The sequence below is a fragment of the Eublepharis macularius genome, chromosome 19 (genome assembly GCF_028583425.1).
Source record: "Eublepharis macularius isolate TG4126 chromosome 19, MPM_Emac_v1.0, whole genome shotgun sequence".
In the NCBI taxonomy this organism is placed as follows: domain Eukaryota; kingdom Metazoa; phylum Chordata; class Lepidosauria; order Squamata; family Eublepharidae; genus Eublepharis; species Eublepharis macularius.
In genome coordinates this window covers 2867577-2886864 of record NC_072808.1, presented here as the reverse complement: position 1 = coordinate 2886864, position 19288 = coordinate 2867577, and the positions used below count along the sequence as shown (strand labels likewise).

Genomic DNA, 19288 nt, shown 5'->3' with positions numbered 1-19288 from the left:
TTATTTAAAAAACAAAACAAAACCAAAAGAGTCAAAATCAGTTGGGGTGGGGGCAGAAAAGATAAAAAAGAATATTTGCTGTGGTGGGGGGAATTGTTTTTTGGGGTAAGTCACTAAAGAAATTGTTTTTAGTCATGAGAAGCTTTGTGTGCAAGGTGGGATTGTCTGTTTGTACAGAGTTGGATCCCACTATTTACTTCAGGAAAGGTCCTGGCTCAATCCCCCCCCTTTCCCGATAACCAGTAACCAGTAACTACATGGGTCGTTGAACTGCAATGAGAAAAGAGATAAACCTGATTCATTCTCTACTGACTGAAGAGGCAGGAAAGGCAATTTTGCCACCTTCCTTCTCTTCCCAGGCAGTGCGCCAACCTGTATGGTTATTAATCTATGTAAGTTCCATGACCCTGGGAGTCAACTTCCCCATGGTGGAACTGCCTGGGAGAGGGGGACTGTAGAGAAGATACGCAAGCCTCAGTGCCTTCTATTGATGGATTGCCAGATCCAGCCATGCCACTAGTAAAGAGTCCAGTAGCACCTTTAAGACTAACCAACTTTACTATAGCATAAGCTTTCAAGAACCACAGCTCTCTTCGTCAGATGCATCGTCATTGCATGAATCTGCTTTGTGAAGGCGGTGGGGTGACCCTAGAGTATAAGAACAGCATAACTTCCCTGCATTTGATGTCTGGCCCAAGCTCTTTCTTCCGCATGACATTTATTCATTATTAGGCCCAACACAGAAAGAGTTCTCTGTGTTTGCAGCCACAGCAAACCCTAAGGGGACAAATAAGTCATCAGGAACTTGAAAGCAGGGAAAATTGAAACATATGGCATTTTCCTGCCTCGAGCTTGATCTTTGGGATATTATTGCAGACAACTGATGGGTGTGGATGTAGAGCAAGAGGTTGGAAAAAAGGAAAAGGCGCAGCATGCTTTTGATGTTGAGACACATTATGACATGTATTATCATCTTGCCTAGAAGGAAAACACAGCACAGTTTCGGAAAATGGCCGTCCCATTTGGCTTTGATGATTGAGATTTTGGCTTGAGTCCCTATAAACATTGTTCCGTCTTCCCTCTTCCACATTAATGGTGGTGAAAGTCTAAACTTTCTCATCAGCATTATGCATCACTGACATTTGGTTAAATAATATTAAACTAGTTAGCTAACGTCCAACACCACAGCTCATGGGTGTTCTGTGCATGTTGTCACCTATCCTTTCAATCGGAAGCAGCATTTTGTACGCATTCAGCAGCACATTTGGCGAGGTAAAGTGGGGACATTGATGTGGCTGGGAACAGAATAAAAGCTAGAGTAAGAATGGATTAATAAACTCCTTTAATAGCTGTATGTTAAATCCATGTTAATAAACAAGTTATGTTAGTTGTAGCCCATAACAAACATTATGCAATGCAGAAAAAAGAGGTTAAAAAGACATATAGGAAACATTTAACTAAATTAACTAACATCACATCTTTTTAGCACGGAGAGATGTTCAGTTTTAAAGTCTTCTCCACTGTTTTAGAAACCAGTACACAAAAGCAGTGGATGAGTTCTTTCCCCACATTTCAAAATATAGACATAGGACACGAAATGAAGACATTTTACTTGTGTTATTTCTACTCTATTATCACCCATTCTCAGGAAATCCACAGCTGTCTTCCCCTTTTACCGCCCCCCCCCCCCAGGGATTCCTGTGGCATGTAAAGCTGAGGCATGGTTCATAGAATCATAGAATCACATGGTTGGAAGGGATCTCTAGGGTCATCTAGTCCAACCCCCTGCACAATGCAGGAAATTCACAACTACTTCTCCCCCCCCAGACCCCTAGTGACCCCTGCTCCACGCCCAGAAGATGATGAAACACCTCCAAGATCCCTAGCCAAAATGGCCTAGGGAAAATTGCTACCTGACCTCAAGCTGATGATCAGCATTACTCTGGACATGTAAGAAGGGGCCATGAGTACTTTCCCACAAGGTTATCCTTTGCCCTGTGGGAAATAGATCATAAGACTCTATGGTCTTGTGTGAGCCACACAATTGGTGGACGTCTAAGGCCTTGAGCCTGTAGGTTTTCTTCAGCTGCCCCACCTGCCCACCCTAACGTGAATATTGCAAGACTCATTGATCACGTTAGAGCTGAGTAGGAATTTTTGGGGTCTACTTCAGATTGGTACAGAACAAGGGTTTTTTAAACCTGGTCCTCAATATTGACAGAGGTAGGTTACAGTTAGGGCTACCAACTTTCAAGTTGGAGCTGGAGTTTTTATAGAAACTGACTTCTACACTACAGAGGTCAGGTCCCCTGGAGGAAATGTCAGCTTTAGAGGTTGAATTCTACCTCAAAATCAAATTACCTCAGAGATCCATCCCTTCCTCAAACTCCACCCACCACAAGCTTCACTCTTGAATCTCCAGGAATTTCCAAGCCAGAGTTGGCAACCCTTGATGCAATAAGTAGGCCTGGTCTCAGATTGATTAGACTCTAACTGGTTGGACAGGTATTGTGTCAGTTACTAATAAACAGGAGGGGATGTGTGGTGAGCATCTCAAGATGAAGGGCGTTTTCCAAAGCCAGCCACTCATTGTTTGTGTAGCTGTGAAGACGGGGAGGGAGGACTCTTTCTGATGGAATCAGCTACGTTCTTTATTGTATGAGGGAGGGAGCAGATATCATTTGGCACCCCTCAGCATAATTATATGTGCAAGCCAGGATAACCAAAGCCAGAAGCAATACAGGCTGAGTTTGGAGCCAGTTTGGTGTTGCCCTGAAACCATGGAAGACAGCCAGTGATGTAATGGTTGGAATTTCAGACTAGGATCTAAGAATTTCAAGTTTGAATTCCTATTCTGTCATTGAAGCTCACAGTGTGACTACAGGAGGGGAGAATAATGTAAGCTGCTTAGGATCCTCCCTGAGGAGAAAAATGGGGCATAAAGATTTAGATAAATGAATAAAGTGGAAATAAATGCCAGATGCGAAACATGGAGCTCAAACGTGAGAAAAGTGGACTACTACTACTACTTCTTCTACTACTAGTAGTAGTAGTAGTAGTAGTAGTAGTAGTTGTCATCATCGTCGTAGTAGTAGTAGGAGGAGGAGGAGGAGGAGGAAGAGGAGGAATAACAACAATAAATAGCAGAGTAAGTGACTTTACTCTGAGGAGATCTCTGAAGATCTTCAGATCTGCAAACATGAATATCCATTCAGTCCCATCAACTGAGCTTCTGTGATAACATGGAATATTAATAGACATTCGAGTCAATGAGGGAATATCGTAAAAGAATATTCATGAAACATTCGACTTCTGTGAGAGACACAAGAAGTAATTTTGGATGGGAAAAGCCTCATCCACACAGCTTTGGGAAGGGCAACATACTCTGCAACAAGGCTCACCAAAACAGCGTATGAAAATATGGACTGAAAATTGTTTTTATGGTTAGAAAGTGAAAAATAAATCCTGAATGGAAATGTTCATGAGAACCAGATGTCAAGTCGCTGAAAACAATGTATTAGCTTGGATCCACCAGAAATTTCCATGAATTGAAATGATTTCTGTGGACTGAGCATAAATTGCTCATCTTGTCTTCCCCCTACCGCTCAAAGTGCCTACTGAAATTCTTCTCCTGAGAGACAGGTAACCTTCAGATACGGCATGAGGGGGAAGTTGGAGTTCTGTAGCAAGATGGAGAGAATCAGGGGTGGAAATCACCCATTTCCCACCTAAGGATATCCTCCATGGGAATTGCAAGTCAAGCGGATCAGCACTGCTGTTATTATTGGATCTCACAGCAGTGTTCGACATGGTCGATTATAACCTTTTGGCCGACCACCTCACTGATGTGGGACATGGGATATGTGAGATGGCCTTGCAGTGGCTAGTCTGTTTTCTTCATGGTCAGGGACAGTGAGTAGCATTTGACGAGCAGATGTCACTCCATCCCCTGATGTGTGGCATCCCTCAGGGGGCAATTCTCTACTCAATGTTGTTCAATATCTATATGCACCCCCTCGCCCAGGTAATCCATAGTTTGGATGGCCATCAACAGAAATTATCATTCATTCTAAGTGGGTTACTTGGACAGCATTTGTAATTAAGAAGAAAGACGGGGCTACATTAAGAATAGAGAGGTTATTAGCATCTTTATGCAAGTTTAAAGGCAATTAGTAACTTGTTTAAAAATACAAGTTCCAAGGATCATAATTGATGATGCAACATCTTTAGATAGGAAAATAATTTCAAAAGCAATTCTCCCCTTGAATTATTTATAATTTGTTTCACACCTCTTTGCAATAAACATCACTGTGAAAGTTCTGTATTTTCATCCTTTCCATCACAAAACATGCACACAAGTAGCCCAAATACAACATTCTGTAATTGATAGTGCATTGAACATGTGTTTGTGACTACTAGTCTCTCTACACAAGATGCCTCAGAGTGTGTTCGTCAAGTGTAGGGAGATGCAATGTTAGCTGGGAAGTGTAGTTTAAAAAGAGAGCTGGCGGAGATTGCTCCTCAGAGGGTATTTGCCTTGGTACCAATGGAAAGTATTGGGTACAAGGGATACTGGGGCAGCACACTGTCATTTTTGGTGTGTTTACAGTGGAAGCCTGCCTCTCTGGAGTGAATGTCGTAAATGCAGGCAGCATCTCCCATTGCAAAATATAAGCATTATCATTATCAGTGTATGAACTAGGGTGGCCTACTCTCTCTTTGGTAATTCCTGGAGACTTGAAGAGGGCAGGGTTTGGGGAGTGGAAAGGCTTCAGCAGGGTATAATGCCAGAGAGACCACCCCCAAAGCAGCCATTTTCTCTGGAGGAACTGATCTTTGTCATCTGGAGATCAGTTGCACCTTTAAGACTAACAAACTTTATTGTAGCGTAAGCTTTCGAGAACCACTGCTCTCTTCGTCAGATGCATCTTCCTGTAGCAGGCAAAAACCCATTCCAAAATACTGCTCCTGGGGGTCAACAAGGGAAGAAGGTCTGGGGGACTGGTGAAAATCACCCCCTCCCTTGTGTCAGCAGGAATCTAGGTTGGATTCAAGCCATAATCTCTCGGGCTGTGCCTCTCATTGGTAAAATGGGACCAGTGGAAGCCTGCATCACAGACTTGTTGCGCAGGCAGATGAGATAATGATTGCCCTGCACTGTGCGCTTTGAAAATGTGACATAAATCAGGGCTTTTTTTCAGCTGGAATGCAGTGGAACGGAGTTCCGGCACCTCTTGGAAATGGTCACATGGCTGGTGGCCCTGCCCCCTGATCTCTAGACAGAGGGGAGTTTAGATTGTCCTCCATGCCAATCTAAACTCCCCTCTGTCTGGAGATCAGGGGGCGGGGCCACTGGCCACGTGACTATTTTTGCCAAGGGTGATTTCAACTTTAAAAAACCCTCCCCCCTTGTTCCACCTGACCCAAAGTGATGTCATTGTGCGGTCCTGAGTTCCACCACTGAGTTCCACCACTTCTTTTCCCAGAAAAAAAGCCCTGACATAAATTAATAATAATCTTAACCCCACAGAGCCATTCCATTCTCCTAGCAGAGGCTCTTTCCTCTGGCACAGGAAAGCTGCCCATTGATGCAAGAAACTCTTCGACTGAAAATTATCTTGCATCCATGCAAGATTCTGTGCACCAGAGGAAAGGGCTCGATGCTATCAGAATGCAACTATTTACTTTTGGAAATATTCTTTCACGTTTTATTTCTAATGTCATTTGGTTTGCTCTTGTGGTCCTTATATCTAAAAATATATTTGCATTGGTTGGTTGGTTGGTTGGTTGGTTGGTTGGTTGGTTGGTTGGTTGGTTGGTTGGTTGGTTCGTTTGTTCGTTCGTTCGTTCGTTCGTTCATTGGTCTGTTGGTTCATTAGTTCGTTGTTGTGAAGGATTTATATCCTGTTGCTTGTGTAGAATGAGGTGCCAGTGTTGCATGAAAGTCCTTGATGATAGCATATGCAAGCCACATTACCAACACTGGCGTGGCCACCCTGATATCTAGCTGTATCAGTAGTGGGATGCCCACCACAGTTGGTACCTCTAGGCCTCTGGGCACTTCTAGAAGCATTGCTACTGCTGGTGGAGTTGTGCCCACCACTTCTGCTGAACTCCTCAGCTCCAGGGCTGTGCTGCTTACCCACACTCCTAGAAGCATATCCCACTGGGTAGCAGTCTACATTTCCATGGGTTTGTCCCATCCCTGGAGCTCTAGGATTATGTTTTCCATTTCTACTGTTGAAACCTCCACTTAGATAGCCATATCCAGGTTCACCTCCAGAGGCATCAGCTACTTTGCTTGAGTTAGGGACCACAGCTGCAACAAAGGATACAATTGATGATTTCAGTAGAACGAAAGTAAAAATCCCACAAAGGACCATTGTATTTTGGGAAGTGGCTGAATATACATTGTGCATAATCAGGTTTCCTTTCCAATATCTCCTGTAAAAGGTTTCAAAAAGCAGGCCTGGGTCAGACCTTAACCTTAAATCCTAGAGAGTTTCTGCTGGCTTGAAAATGAACCATGAGCTTGGATGCACATATATATCAAAATAGAATGGCATTATGTATCACTTCAGATTGCATAGGAAGGATGCTATGCTTGAATGTAATATAAAAATCTCCCGGCAAGTAGAAAACTAGGGCATCAGGGGGAAATTTTCTAGCTCAGTCCTCTTCACTCTGGGTTAGTTCTCTCCTTTCTAGATGTTTCCCCCCCTTCCAACAGCTTTCTGTGGCAAATGCATACACATATACTCCATATATAAAGTGCAATCTCCAGAGTTCCAAGAAGGAAACTGTCTAGTTACTTACCTATACTCACGTGGTTCCCTGAAATTAACCTGTTAGAGAAAATTAATTATGCTGAGTCATGAGATTATCCAGATTTTCTATTAAAATATAGATTAGATTGGATTAGATTAGACAAAAAGATGGTAGCTAAATACAGACAATAGTCATGTTCTTAGTAAATATTTATAATATTTATTTGCTGTGCTTCTATATCAATATCAATATCAATATCAATATCAATATCAATATCAATATCAATATCAATATCAATATCAATATCAATATCAATATCAATATCAATATCAATTGGCCCTCAAGTCAGAGTTGACTTATGGCGACCCCTGGTGAGGTTTTATATATAATGTTGCACTAACTTCCACCAATTCCCCCATCAAGACTCGGGAGAGTGCCCCTCAAAGGTGCTCCCCAAAGATGCCTCTATTTTGTGCCAGTGAGCACCACCGCCAATCCCTAAAATGTTTACATCACTTTTCTAATTAGAAAATGCACTAAATGGTGAACAAATTGAAATAGCAAGTAAAACAACGAAACCAAGATGGTAACAAATAATCATAATAAAAAAGGATAGTTAGGCATGATATAAACTAGCAGTTTACTGGATTTACAGCAGAATTAAAGTGCATTTACTCTGAAGCAGGTTCCATTGGTTTGGATACGCTGGAGCTACTCTGTGGGTAGAATGATTTCCACATCTGGAATTCACCCTTCTCACCCCACCTTCCCCCTTCAGCCCCTAATGTCTCCTGATCAGCATTTGGGGGCTATTTCGGGTTATAGCAGGAGGAAAAAATGAGTAAATCAAGCTCATTCCTGATTTCTTCTGCTTGCAATAGCAAAATAAAAGTCCCAAGGCACCTTGAAGACTAACATTTCTTTCAAAATGAGTTTTCATGGGTCACATCTCAGAGGAAAGCCACAGTGTATGATGGAATTTGCTCCCATGTAAGTCCAGTTTAACAAAACTTGCCTTTTCATGTATTGCATAACAATATTGTATACGCTCAACAGGAGCTGCTACAGTTAATCTAATGAGTACACTTGGGTGGTACACATGTTTTCAAGTTTCTGTCTGTCAAATTCCCACTTTGATCATTTGCTTGAAAAGGAGTTCTTTCTTGGTACACACTGTAGAACTCGCCCCACCTCATCCCACCCAACTACCTCAAATACTATGGCTGATTCCGCACATGTTGGATAATGTACTTTCAATGGTCTTTATCAATCATTTGAGGTGGATTTTTTGTTCTGCACACAAAAAAATCCGTACCAAATGATCTATAAAGAGAATTGGAAGTGCATTATCCAACGTGTGCGGAATCACTTTAAATTAGCAGCAGCCCAGAATCCAGGGACTTGTGTATATTTTCTATGGTGCCTGACGTCTGTACTAAAAACACCATGCATTCTGAGAAAATGACATTTCCAAAGAATCCCAACACCTGGAAGGGAAAGAGATCTCCCTTTTGGCAGCAATCATCACCTTAGCTTCATTCTTGCATATGCCACACCTCCTGACATCACCTATCCTGGCTGTTTTGGACTCAATCCTGGCCATTCAGGGCCAAAATTGGGCCCAAAATGGCAAAAAGGGGCTGAAAATGGCCGAAAAGGGGCCCAAAATGGTCAGGAATTGGATCGGGCTGCTGCTGAGTGGGAGAGTGATCCACCACCCATCAGAGGACCAATCCGGGCTGTTTCGACCCCAATCCAGGCTGAAATGGGCCGCAAATGGCCGCAAGCCAGGTGGGTGGGGCCTCGTGACATGTGACCTCTTTGGGGAACTGCCAGAACTATGTTCCTACACGTTCCCCCTCGAAATGAGCCCTGCGCATCACTAATTTCAGCCTCACCTTATAATAAACTAGCTTTCCATATGAAAGTTTTTTTAAAACTCTAAGTGAACATTCAAGTATGCAATTCCCTGCCTGCCAAATCTAGTGGTACCATCCCATTTCTGGTTAAACTGTTTATGACAGCTTGATCAAAGGGTGAAATTTAGGGAGTATTCCTGAAGAATGAGATTGACAAAACTCTAGCCATGCAGTCAATAAATACTATTCAATATATTCAAAGTGCAAAAGTGCTCTCTCTCTCTCTCTCTATATATATATATATACTGTCATATCATCATGAATACATTTCTAGATAAATACATATATAATACAAAAGCCGATACAAAAGCTGATAGAAAATTGATGAATAAGGCATGGATGTCTGTTCAAAGAAAGGTTAGAGCTTATAAAAGAAGTTTAAGCCTTTTGTGGACTGGCACTGCACTTTAGCCTTCATTTATATCCTTTGTGTAATCTACCTCATTGCTCCAAGGGATAGTTGTCACATATGGCATTGGACTGAAATATGAATGAATGGAGTCGTGTTTTTGAATGATCACCCAGAAATTATTTCATTAATTTTGTATCGGCTTTTGTATCGGCTTTTGTATTATATATGTATTTATCTAGAAATATATTCATGATGATATGACTGTTTAGATTGTATTTGTTTATATATATTTGAATATATGGAATAGTATTTATTGACTGTGTGGCTAGATCGGAGTTTTGTCAATCTCATTAAACTGTTTATGAGTCAGACCTGTGCTAGTGGATTCAGAAGAATCAGGCAGCTCAGATATTGACCCAAACAGTTCCATATGGAGAGCCAAACTAGATTCCCCCCCCACACACACACACACATACACACAAGTTTGCCACAGGGAATTGCAGCCATAGTGCAGCTGCGAGTCCCCACAGCAACTGATGTGTCTGAAGCACAATTTTGATCGAGATGGTGTTACAGGATAGGAAAAGCTCCTGCCTCCCCCCAAACCATTTTTAGCAGACAAAATAATGCAGAGGCTGCAGTGGTGGGCATTATTCACCTAGTCAGGAGGCTGCATGCACAAGCATTTGATGCACATGCAGCCTCCCAATGGGGCAAATAGCTCCCCTGCAGCCCTGTGATCATTTTGGCTGCTGAGAACAGTGCAGGAATGGGAGGGGTCCCTGCTTCCCTAGTCCCACTCTCCTGGCCATAATTGGGCTCATTTGAGCTTTTTACACATGAGTTGTCCCAGGAAGTTGCAGTATGGCTAGGAGTCCATGTGGCAAACTCATGAAAAAAGTAACATCTAGTTCGGCTCTGAAAACAAACCTTTAAAAGTTGAAGAGAAATACCTGTTTTCTTCTCCTTCCAGCAATGACTTGTACGTAGCGATTTCGATATCTAGGGCCATCTTGTCATTGAGAAGGTCCTGATAATTCTGCAGCATGCACGCCAGCTCATCTTTGGATTTATGCAGGGCACCATGGAGTTCATCCAGCTTGTCCTGGGCATCTTTAAGAGTGCAATCGCCATGGTGCTCAGTATCAAAAATGGCCGACTGCAAACAAGTGACCTGCCGGTACAGTTAAAAAAAAAAATCTCTACTTTCTCTCCAGCCCTGGCTCATCAGAACTGGTAGTTCATTCCTCAAAACTAACTCAAGTTAAAACTAGAGATGGGCATGAACCGGAAAAAAAATGAACCATGTGGTTTGTGGTTCATCAAATTTCATAAACCACAAACCACAAACTTTCACGAACCTGCCCCTGGTTCGCAAACTGATTCGTTTGTTTCTTGAAAATGTCATATCCAGGTCAGAAAATCATCACTTCCAGGTCAGCAGAAGGTCACTTCTGGGTCAGCAGAAGATCTGCAGGAAGTCCATCCCCTGTTGCCTAGGAAACTGATTGATTGGCACCAGGCTGTCTGCAGTGATGAACCAAAAAATTAACCAAACGAACTAGCCTAAAAATTCGTGGCAGTTTGTCAGAAATGGGAACTGATGAACCGCGGTTCGCGAACCATGAATCGGCCTGGTTCGTGCTTAATTTTGGTTCATATTTCAGTTCATGCCCATCTCTAGTTAAAACTCACACTGTGTTTGAGATCTCAAAGATGCAAGTTCAAAATCGGAGCTGTCTGAGTGTGAGAATGTTTCTGCATCCCTATCTTAGAATTTGTGGGAACATTCTCCATGCTTCTAATTCATTCTAGCTCTAATGCTGAAGGGATTGTGGCAGGTAGGTGTCCCGTTTCAATTTAGAAGTCAATAGGGATTCTGCTGAGACTTGCTTATTCCTGTTTGTGTGAACATTTGACTGCTGCCAAAGCAAAAGTAGAAGATTACTTAGAAGCACTTTAATGAAAAATGAATTTTATCTTTGCTTTTGGAGAGCTCAGAATATCACAGCATACCTGAGGATGACATCAGGGCCACCAGGGGATTCCGGGTCCTCCCCCCATAACTCCCTCCTGCACCATCCCACCATCCATTCTCCTGATGGGGAGTTAGTGGTGGTTGTGGAAAGCAGCTGAGGAGAGAGGAAATTCTTGCAGCAGCCCTCCAATCTTCTTCTGTTCTCCTTTTCTCTTCCTTACCTCCACTTCTAGCTGCTGGGATTGATAGCACCCAGAGCACATAATGCATTCTTGAAAATGTACCCATCAAGCATTCAAAGAACTACATTTTCCAGAACACAGAAGGCGCTATCGATGCTATCATGTTAACAATGCAAGACCACCACATCACACAACCCCTCCCAATACCCTTAGTACTGCCGAAGAGTTTTACTTCTTTTCACCTGCTTCTTGGCTTTTTCCAAATCACAGAGCAGTCGCTGTGCTATCCGGCTCAGTTCTGCAACCTGCCGTTTGTTCATCTTCAGATCATCATTAATTTGGCGTCTTTGGTTCTGAAGTTCCTGAAACTAAATGTTCATAAGAAGGGGGACACATTTATACCATCACCATAATCGCCACCATCATCACCATCAGTCACATTTGTATCCAGCCTTCCTCCAACTCAGCATGATGCAAATGGGATTTTCCCCATTTTCTTACATCTTCATGTACATCTCCCACTCCATTTCCTTAGTCAAGTTTTGTTGGCAAAATGTGTTATATCAGAAAGGAGAAAAAAGACTACAAAGCCTTTTGGCATGCTGAGAGTATTATGAGCCCTAGAAGCACCTGCACACACAGCCACTGTGTAGTGACGAGAGATGAGCACAAACAGAAAAAAAACCATGAACGTGATGTTCATTGTTCATTGCCATCAACGAACAGGGACTCATCAACAACCACGAACATGGCCCTGTTCACGAACATGTTCGTGGTTGGCTGTCCATGGGGGCCAGCAGGCTCTCCTCCAGCCATTATCCAAGTCAAGATCCCTACTGCACCACTCCCAGAAACCTGACCTGAGCAGGCACCAGGAAAGATACCAATAATAAATAATAGCTTGGCCCAGAGCCTGGCAGCAGCCCTGGAACTTGAAGGGGTAGATCCCTATCCCACCACACACAAAGAAAATTCAAGCTCCAATGCACTCTCTCTATCAAAATGCCAACAGCAGCTGTCTCTCCCTCTCCAAAGCCAGAGCTGGGAGCCCCCTCCCCCCTGGTCTTTGCTCCCTTGTAACAAATTTGGAGCTCCACACTTGGAAGGAAGACCTGCCTATCAAGCTAAATTGGGCTTAGATTGGGGTTTACAGGGCAACAGCAGGAGTTCAGACAGAGTTCAGACAATCCCTGCCTAAGTTGCCAAGGGAATTGATCGCGGGTGCCAGAGTGTCTGGCTTGACAAACAGCAACGAACAGTAACGAATGAGGCTTGCAACGACCACCTGTTCATTTAGAACTGGTCCTCACAAACAGCTTGTTTGCGAACAGCAGATTGGGCTGTTCGTGGCTTTTTTTTCGTATTGCTGTTCATGCCGGTCTCTAGTAATGACTCACTCTGCTTCGGTATAAAGCATTCACTTCTTCTTTGCTCCCCTGCACAATGTTTTGATACCAGGAATCGATGTTTTGGAGGATGCAGTTCATATCTAGGTCTCGGCTATTGTTTATCTCCACGACGACTGATGTATCACACTGCATCTGCTGATCCAGCAGTGAGAATTCCTAAAATTTGAATGAGATCTTAGTAGGTAGGTGATTCCTTCTTACTGGCATGGTACATTGGTAATGAAAAATACACATGGTTTGTCATTGCAGGAGCAAATCTGGGCGATCTTCTGGCTTGCATGGTCCCACCTCTTTCCCTCCTGCCACTTTTCTTCATACATGGCTCAAATACTAAAGGTTTGTGCTTTCATAAGCAACCATCATTTGTGGCTATATCCTAATCTAGGAATCTCAGGTCCCCCGGTGGGAGAGAATCGTCGTCCCCTGTGGGACACCACACACCTCCTGAGGAAGCCTGTTTAATTAAGGAACCACTCTATCAGGAAGTTCTTCCTAATGTTTAGCCAAAAGCTCTTTTGCTTTAATTTTAATCCATTGTTTCTGGTCCAACCCACTGGGGCAACAAATACTTGAAGAGGGCTCTCATATCACCTTTCAGTTGCTTCCTCTCCAGGCTAAACATACCTAGCTCTTTCAACCTTTCCTCATAAGACTTGGTCTCCAGACTGCTCACCATCTTTGTTTGCCCTCCTTTGGACACATTCCAGCGTGTCAATATCCTTCTCAAACTGTGGTTTAAATATGAGGTGATCTTCGTGCTGCCCTTCAAAATATGCTAATAGGGATGATTTCCTTGGGAGAGCAATGGGATGAATCCTTACCTCATCATAAATGCACCTCAGGAATTCAATCTCCAATTTCAGTGCGGCCACCTTGGCCTCTAACTCCCTCTTATTCATGAAAGAACAGTCTACATCCTGGAAGGTGAAAAATTGGATATTGGGAATTATTTCAAACTTTGAATCAAAAGCATTTGTGATATTCATTGGTCTGAGCTCCTATTTTGTGAAATGTGGCTTATTTATTTATTTATTTGTGTATTTATTTATTTATATTCTGCGCTCCACACAAGTAGGCTTTGAAAGATTGGCGTTTTGAATTTTTTAATCAAATAATAAATATAATTTCCTTAGATCCAGAGGAATTAGTCGTGTTAGTCTGTAGTTGCAAAATAGTAAGGAGTCCAGTAGCACCTTCAACCCACTTTATTGTAGCATAAGCTTTTGAGAACCACAGGTCTCGTTGTCAGGTGCTACTGGACTCTTTACTACATAATTTCCTTGGAGTTGTTTAGTTTATTAACACCTGATTGAAAGAATATAGGTCAGATAGAGTCCACTTTTTTGCTCAATCTGAGCCAGTCTCTGTCCTTATTAGAGTCCCCATTCCACATGGCATGGGTCTATCCAGGTCCTATACATTTTTGGTAGTCAAAATCGACCCTTTCTTCCCTTCTTCATCAGTGAAAAACTGGGTTGGATCATAAAGTAGTATATATGTTGATTCGGATATGTTAGCTCTTTCCCAGTATTAGCTTGCAACTTCTGCTTGGTTTGCTGCCATAAAGTTTAGATTAGTTTTATATCTTTCCAAATTCCACTACCACTACACACTCCCTTCGGTTCCGGCTATGCTCTGATTCCTTTGTAAGCCCTTGGAGTCAGTTGTTAGATTCCAAAATTGTAGTATAATATTTCTCTGGTTTTGGTTTGTTTGAGTTAGAGCTTGTAATCTGATAAGAATCATCGAAGGCTTCCACGTCTGGAGAACGATGATTGTTGTGGATTTTCCGGGCTGTATTTTGGAAACGGCTATACCACGGCTATACAGCCCGGAAAATCCACAACAACCATCTGATAAGAATCATTTCTAATTATTAGATTGGAGCCATCTTGTATCAAATGCCAAACAAATTTTGTTCTCTCCTCCATCTGGGTTTTATTCCCGCTAGACCCTTTGTTGGTAAGTTCTTTTTTACCTCCATCTTTTTGTCTCTGGCCTGCTTTAATGCATTACCAATTGCTGATCTTTATGGTAGATTTATTTTAAACATGAACACTTAGTTCTTCCGAAATTTTAGGGTTTTTTTTAAGGTTTAACTATGTCTGTAGTAATTCAGACTTTTTATCTAAAAGCAGGGCTCTTTTCGAGGGGGAACGCACAGGAACGCCATTCCGGCAGTTCCCCAAAGACCTGACTCTCGGCCATTTTGGGCCCATTTTGGCCTGGATTGTGGCCGAAACGGCCCATATCAGGCCTCTGACAAGTGGTGGATCACTCTCCCACTCAGCAGTGGCCCGATCCTGACCATTTTGGGCTCCTTTTCAGCCACTTTCAGCCCCTTTATGTCATTTTGTGCCCAATTTTGGCCCTGAATGGCCAAGATTGGGTCCAAAACAGCCAGGATAGGTGATGTCAGGGGGTGTGGCATATGCAAATCAGTTATGCTAATGACACACTTCTGGTGATGTCAAGGGGCGTGGCATATGCTAATGAGTTGTGCTAATGTGTTCCTCCAGCTCTTTTTCTACGAAATGACCCCTGTCTAAAAGACTATGCACTCTGCAGACTTCTTTGAAATCAGTGGAATGGAATGAATTACTGAACATAGTTCAGTTAATCTACCTTGCCATATCACAGGCGAGGAGTTTAAAGGGCTGCATTCACCTTCTCCAACCATTTCAAGCATGCTTGTGAAAGAAACAGAGGTTTTCATTTGTGATTACAACTAAGGGCAGGTGAATCTTTAATGTTGGGGGGGGAAACAAGTGTTTATGTAATGTGAGCAGAAAAGAAAAGTTGCATACTGTGCTCATAAATGAACACAAAGGTTTATTTCAATGTAAGCCTGTCTACATCCTTTTTTAATATTAATTATAGTTGAACCCTTCCCATAGGTTCTCTTTTATGAGATGCCAACACAAATCTCCCTTCAGCAACCTGAATATCTCACCTTCTTAAGCAAAACAAAGTCGTTCTCTGCTGCCGTCCGCCGGTTGATTACCTCCTCATACCTATTTGGATATGGTAGAGAGACAGTGTGCTATAAATGAGCTGCCTGAATCCAGATCCCAAAGGTTTAAGGGGGGCTACACATCTTTGGACATTGCACTATTATCCAGACAGCAAATGATTATGAAAGTGCAGAACTGTATCCAGCAATGTGCAGATCCCTCTCTTTATAGCTTCAAAGGTGCACAGAGTGGATTGCTTTGGACACTGTCGTCCCATTCACTCAGCAGCTGGTGGGGAAAGGGAGCAAACAGGACTGAAGAAGTAACTTCCATTTAAGGTTGCCAACTGGGGGGGGGGGGTGCCCTTTAATAGAAATTTTATGATTAGTAATGGGCAGTTGGCCCTGACTGGATAGCCCAAGTGAGCCTGATCTTGTCAGATCTCAGAAGCTAAGCAGGGTTGCAGAAGCAGGCCATGGCAAACCACCTAGGTTAGTCTCTTGCCATGAAAACCCCACCAGGGGTCGCCATAAGTCAACTCTGACTTGAGGGCTCTCTCTACTAATAGCGGGCAGTTGAAGATTTTCATGGCATAAAGTTCAACTACATCTCCTAATAATTGTTTTCAGGTCAAACTGATATTAAAGGGACAGCTAGAGGGGTCAATTTAAAAATATGAAACATTACTCCTTCTTCATCAATACACCAATGTGATGTCATGGTTAGTGTGTTGGACTTAGGTCTGGGAGACCCAAGTTCGAATCCTGATTCTGACTGGAAGCTCATTGTCCTTGGGCCAGTAACCCTCTCTCTCAGCCTAGCCTACTTTACAGGGGTGTCGTGGAGATAACATGAAGGAGAGGAGAGTGTTGCTGTCTGCTGCTTTGGGTCATCATTGTGGAGAAAAATCTCCATGTAAATATGCAACTGAAATAAAGAGCAATCTCTGGAGTGCAGCCCAGCAGTTTTCCAAGAAAGAAAATCTTGAGAATTTCCATGCCTGCCAATACATTTTGTTGGGCCTGGAAGCAGATTTGCATTCACTACTTATCCTGCTCCCCACCCTTCCCATCTTTCCCGAGACTGCATAGGACCTGTGGGTGACTTTGCAACATTTTTTGTAAATGTACACACACAGTGTTTGTATGTGCTTCTGCCAAGTAGCAACCCCTTTGCATCAGCTATTGCTTGCAAGCCTCTTGCTAGAGGACTTGTGCACCCCACCTCCCACCTGGAGGCTTAACCATTTCCAAATCGACTGTAGTCATTATATATAATAACTGTAGGGCTACAGTATGTAATTAGGCTGCAATTATACATACATTATTCCCATGTAAGACCAGAGATGGGCTAAATGTGGATGAGCAGGTTTCTGTGAAAGCAGGTGTAAGGGCAGTACTTAGCATGCTGGACCAAGCCTGTGAAGCCCCAGATTCGAATCTCTGCTTGACCATGGAATTTGCTGGGTGACTTTGGGCCAGTCATTTTTAACCTAACCGACTTCGTAGGATTGTTTGTGAGGTTTAAGCATCTCTCGAGGGAAAGTGGGATAAAATAGAATATGTGTGTGTTTCTCTTCTGCTTAGGCAGCAGCCCATTCTTCTAAACAATCAAAGCTACTTCAGAAAAGAGCCTCAAGCAAAACAGCAACAGTGCCACATCAAGCAGGGTTAATGCTTACTTGCATTTAAACTCCTCCACGCACTGCTGAACATTCCGCAGCTCTGGGCCCCTCTGGGCCTTTTCGCTCCGCAAGAAATCCAGGTGTTTACGTAGGCCACTGATGGAGTTCTCAAAGAGCGGTTGGAGATCTCTCCTCATTGGCGGCCTCTGCTCCTGCAGGAGATTCCATTTGGTGACCAGCACTTTGTTCTTCTGCTCCAGGCTTCTGACCTGAAACAAAGGAGGAAACAAATAAATAAATAAATTCTAAAAATCTGGGCACACAAACAGGGGATGGGATTGGGGGAAAGATGCATGGCATACACAATTTTTAGTATTCTCAGCTGGGCAGTCTGCAGTCCAAGGGGCTGTTAAAACTCCCCCCCAGGACTTACAGTCTAGGCCTATCAAATAGGAGCCAACAATGCGTGCAATTTACTTCCGTGTTTAGGATTGGTGGTTTAAATTCAAGTGAACTGGAGTGCTGTGCTTATAAGGCGCTGGCCCACCGGCACCTTTCCCAAAAAGCCGAAGGGTCAGTCCACCCCAGCAGCAGGATGGTAAAATGCTAAATACTTTTCCATGTGCTTTTTGGAAATGTACTGGAGCATTCCAAAGTGGTAGAAATACTATCCACATCATTAATTCAGAGGAAGCACAAAAAGACGGCAGTAAACGGACGGAACTGAAATTGGCGTCATGCAGTTTGTGAGCTCAGGGCCAAGCTACAAGTGACTAATGACACTTGAACGGCAAGTGTATTTCTCCCTGTTCACTTGCACTCCACTCAATCCACTTGCCGTTCAAGTGTCATTCGTCACTTGTAGCTTGGCCCTCAGTTTCAAAATTCATTATAGAAATTCTCCAAGTTGAACCAGAATTAAGGAAGAGTGGAATACAAAAGAGAGAGACATTCTCTCTCTTTTGTGTTCCACTCAAAGAATAGTGCAAATCTACTCATCCAATTTCGTGGTCTTTACTGCCGTTTTGTAGGAGAGAAGAAGAGTGTAACAATTCAAGCTCTAACCTTGTCGATGAAGCAGGCAAACTGGGTGTTGAGTGATTTCATTTGTTCCCGTTCCTGAATTCGAATTTTTTGGATCTCGGGGTCAACTCCTACACAGAGTGGCTTTAAGAGGTGTTCGTTGATGTTGACTCCATGGAAGGGGTCATTTCGATAGATGCCAGGATACTTTTGGAGATCAATGTAGTTCCTGGGACTGCCATAATATATGTTGCCATAGCGCTGACCGCCAATCTGGTAACCTCCACTACAGGATATTCTTCTGTTTCCACCCATGTTTAAGAGGCTTTTGGAGCTATAGCCACCAAGTCTGCTTCTTCCACCCAGCTGAGATATGGCAGAGGCCTGTGGTCTACATCTGTATAGACCACATATATCTGAAGCAGAAGAGAAATTTCTTCTTCCACGGATGGAGTTTGCCACATACAGTTGTCGGCTCATAGTGAAGTTGGATGAGATAATACTAGCGCAGCAGAAGAAAATGAAAGGGTCCCCTCTGATATGGCACCTTCACACTTCTGCTTTATATATCAGGGCTTGGTTAATTCAGACAAAAATGTAATATGAGGTCTTCTTTTGGGGTTTGGTTTTGCCTGCTAGCAATAAATACCATTGCAAAACAGCAAAGTAAACATAAAAAACTCCAATGAAATGGTAATGGAATTGTTTTAAAAAATGCTTTGTTTGCAGACCAAGTGTGGTTTAAATTATGCATTTGAAGAATTCTCTCTCTCAATTAATTATAGCTTAGTGAATTTATTCCAGAGTTTCGTATAAGTCAATTTTTAAAAAGAAAAATTGGGCAATGTTGATACTGATTGGAACGTCAATACGATGTGACAAGCAACGTAGTTCAAATGAGAGTATCATTTGAGCTCCTTATTGAAAATTATAGATATTTGCTATAATACAAAACTTACATTCTGCTTACTTGCTTGTTTACATGTATCCATCTCTCAATTATAACATTCACTAGCAATGAAGCCCATTGTATAAACAATGAACTCTAGAAAACCTAGTGCCCTGGCTGCATGCTCGGC

The 19288-nt window shown here is 42.8% G+C and overlaps 1 protein-coding gene across 1 annotated transcript; it reads right to left on the bottom strand.

Moving 5' to 3' along the window:
- Positions 1 to 718: 718 nt before the first annotated feature.
- On the bottom strand, positions 719 to 18689 carry LOC129346414 (keratin, type II cytoskeletal 73-like). Its single transcript, XM_055003767.1, has 9 exons — positions 18252 to 18689; positions 17244 to 17455; positions 15562 to 15622; positions 13430 to 13525; positions 12597 to 12764; positions 11442 to 11567; positions 9993 to 10213; positions 6817 to 6845; positions 719 to 777 (listed from the first exon to the last, which is right to left on the bottom strand). The coding sequence occupies exons 1-9, from the start codon at positions 18687 to 18689 to the stop codon at positions 719 to 721; spliced, it is 1410 nt and encodes a 469-aa protein (XP_054859742.1).
- Between the last annotated feature and the right edge of the window lie 599 nt (positions 18690 to 19288).

Bases quoted from the DNA above. Each gene is read 5' to 3' on its own strand.
- LOC129346414 (XM_055003767.1), bottom strand. From the start codon at position 18,689: ATGAGCCGACAACTGTATGTGGCAAACTCCATCCGTGGAAGAAGAAAT. The intron at 17,456-18,251 runs GTTAGAGCTTGA...CCTTTGTTTCAG, and splicing joins TTGCCTGCTTCATCGACAAG to GTCAGAAGCCTGGAGCAGAA. The intron at 15,623-17,243 runs GTAAGCATTAAC...ATATCCAAATAG, and splicing joins GTGGAGGAGTTTAAATGCAA to GTATGAGGAGGTAATCAACC.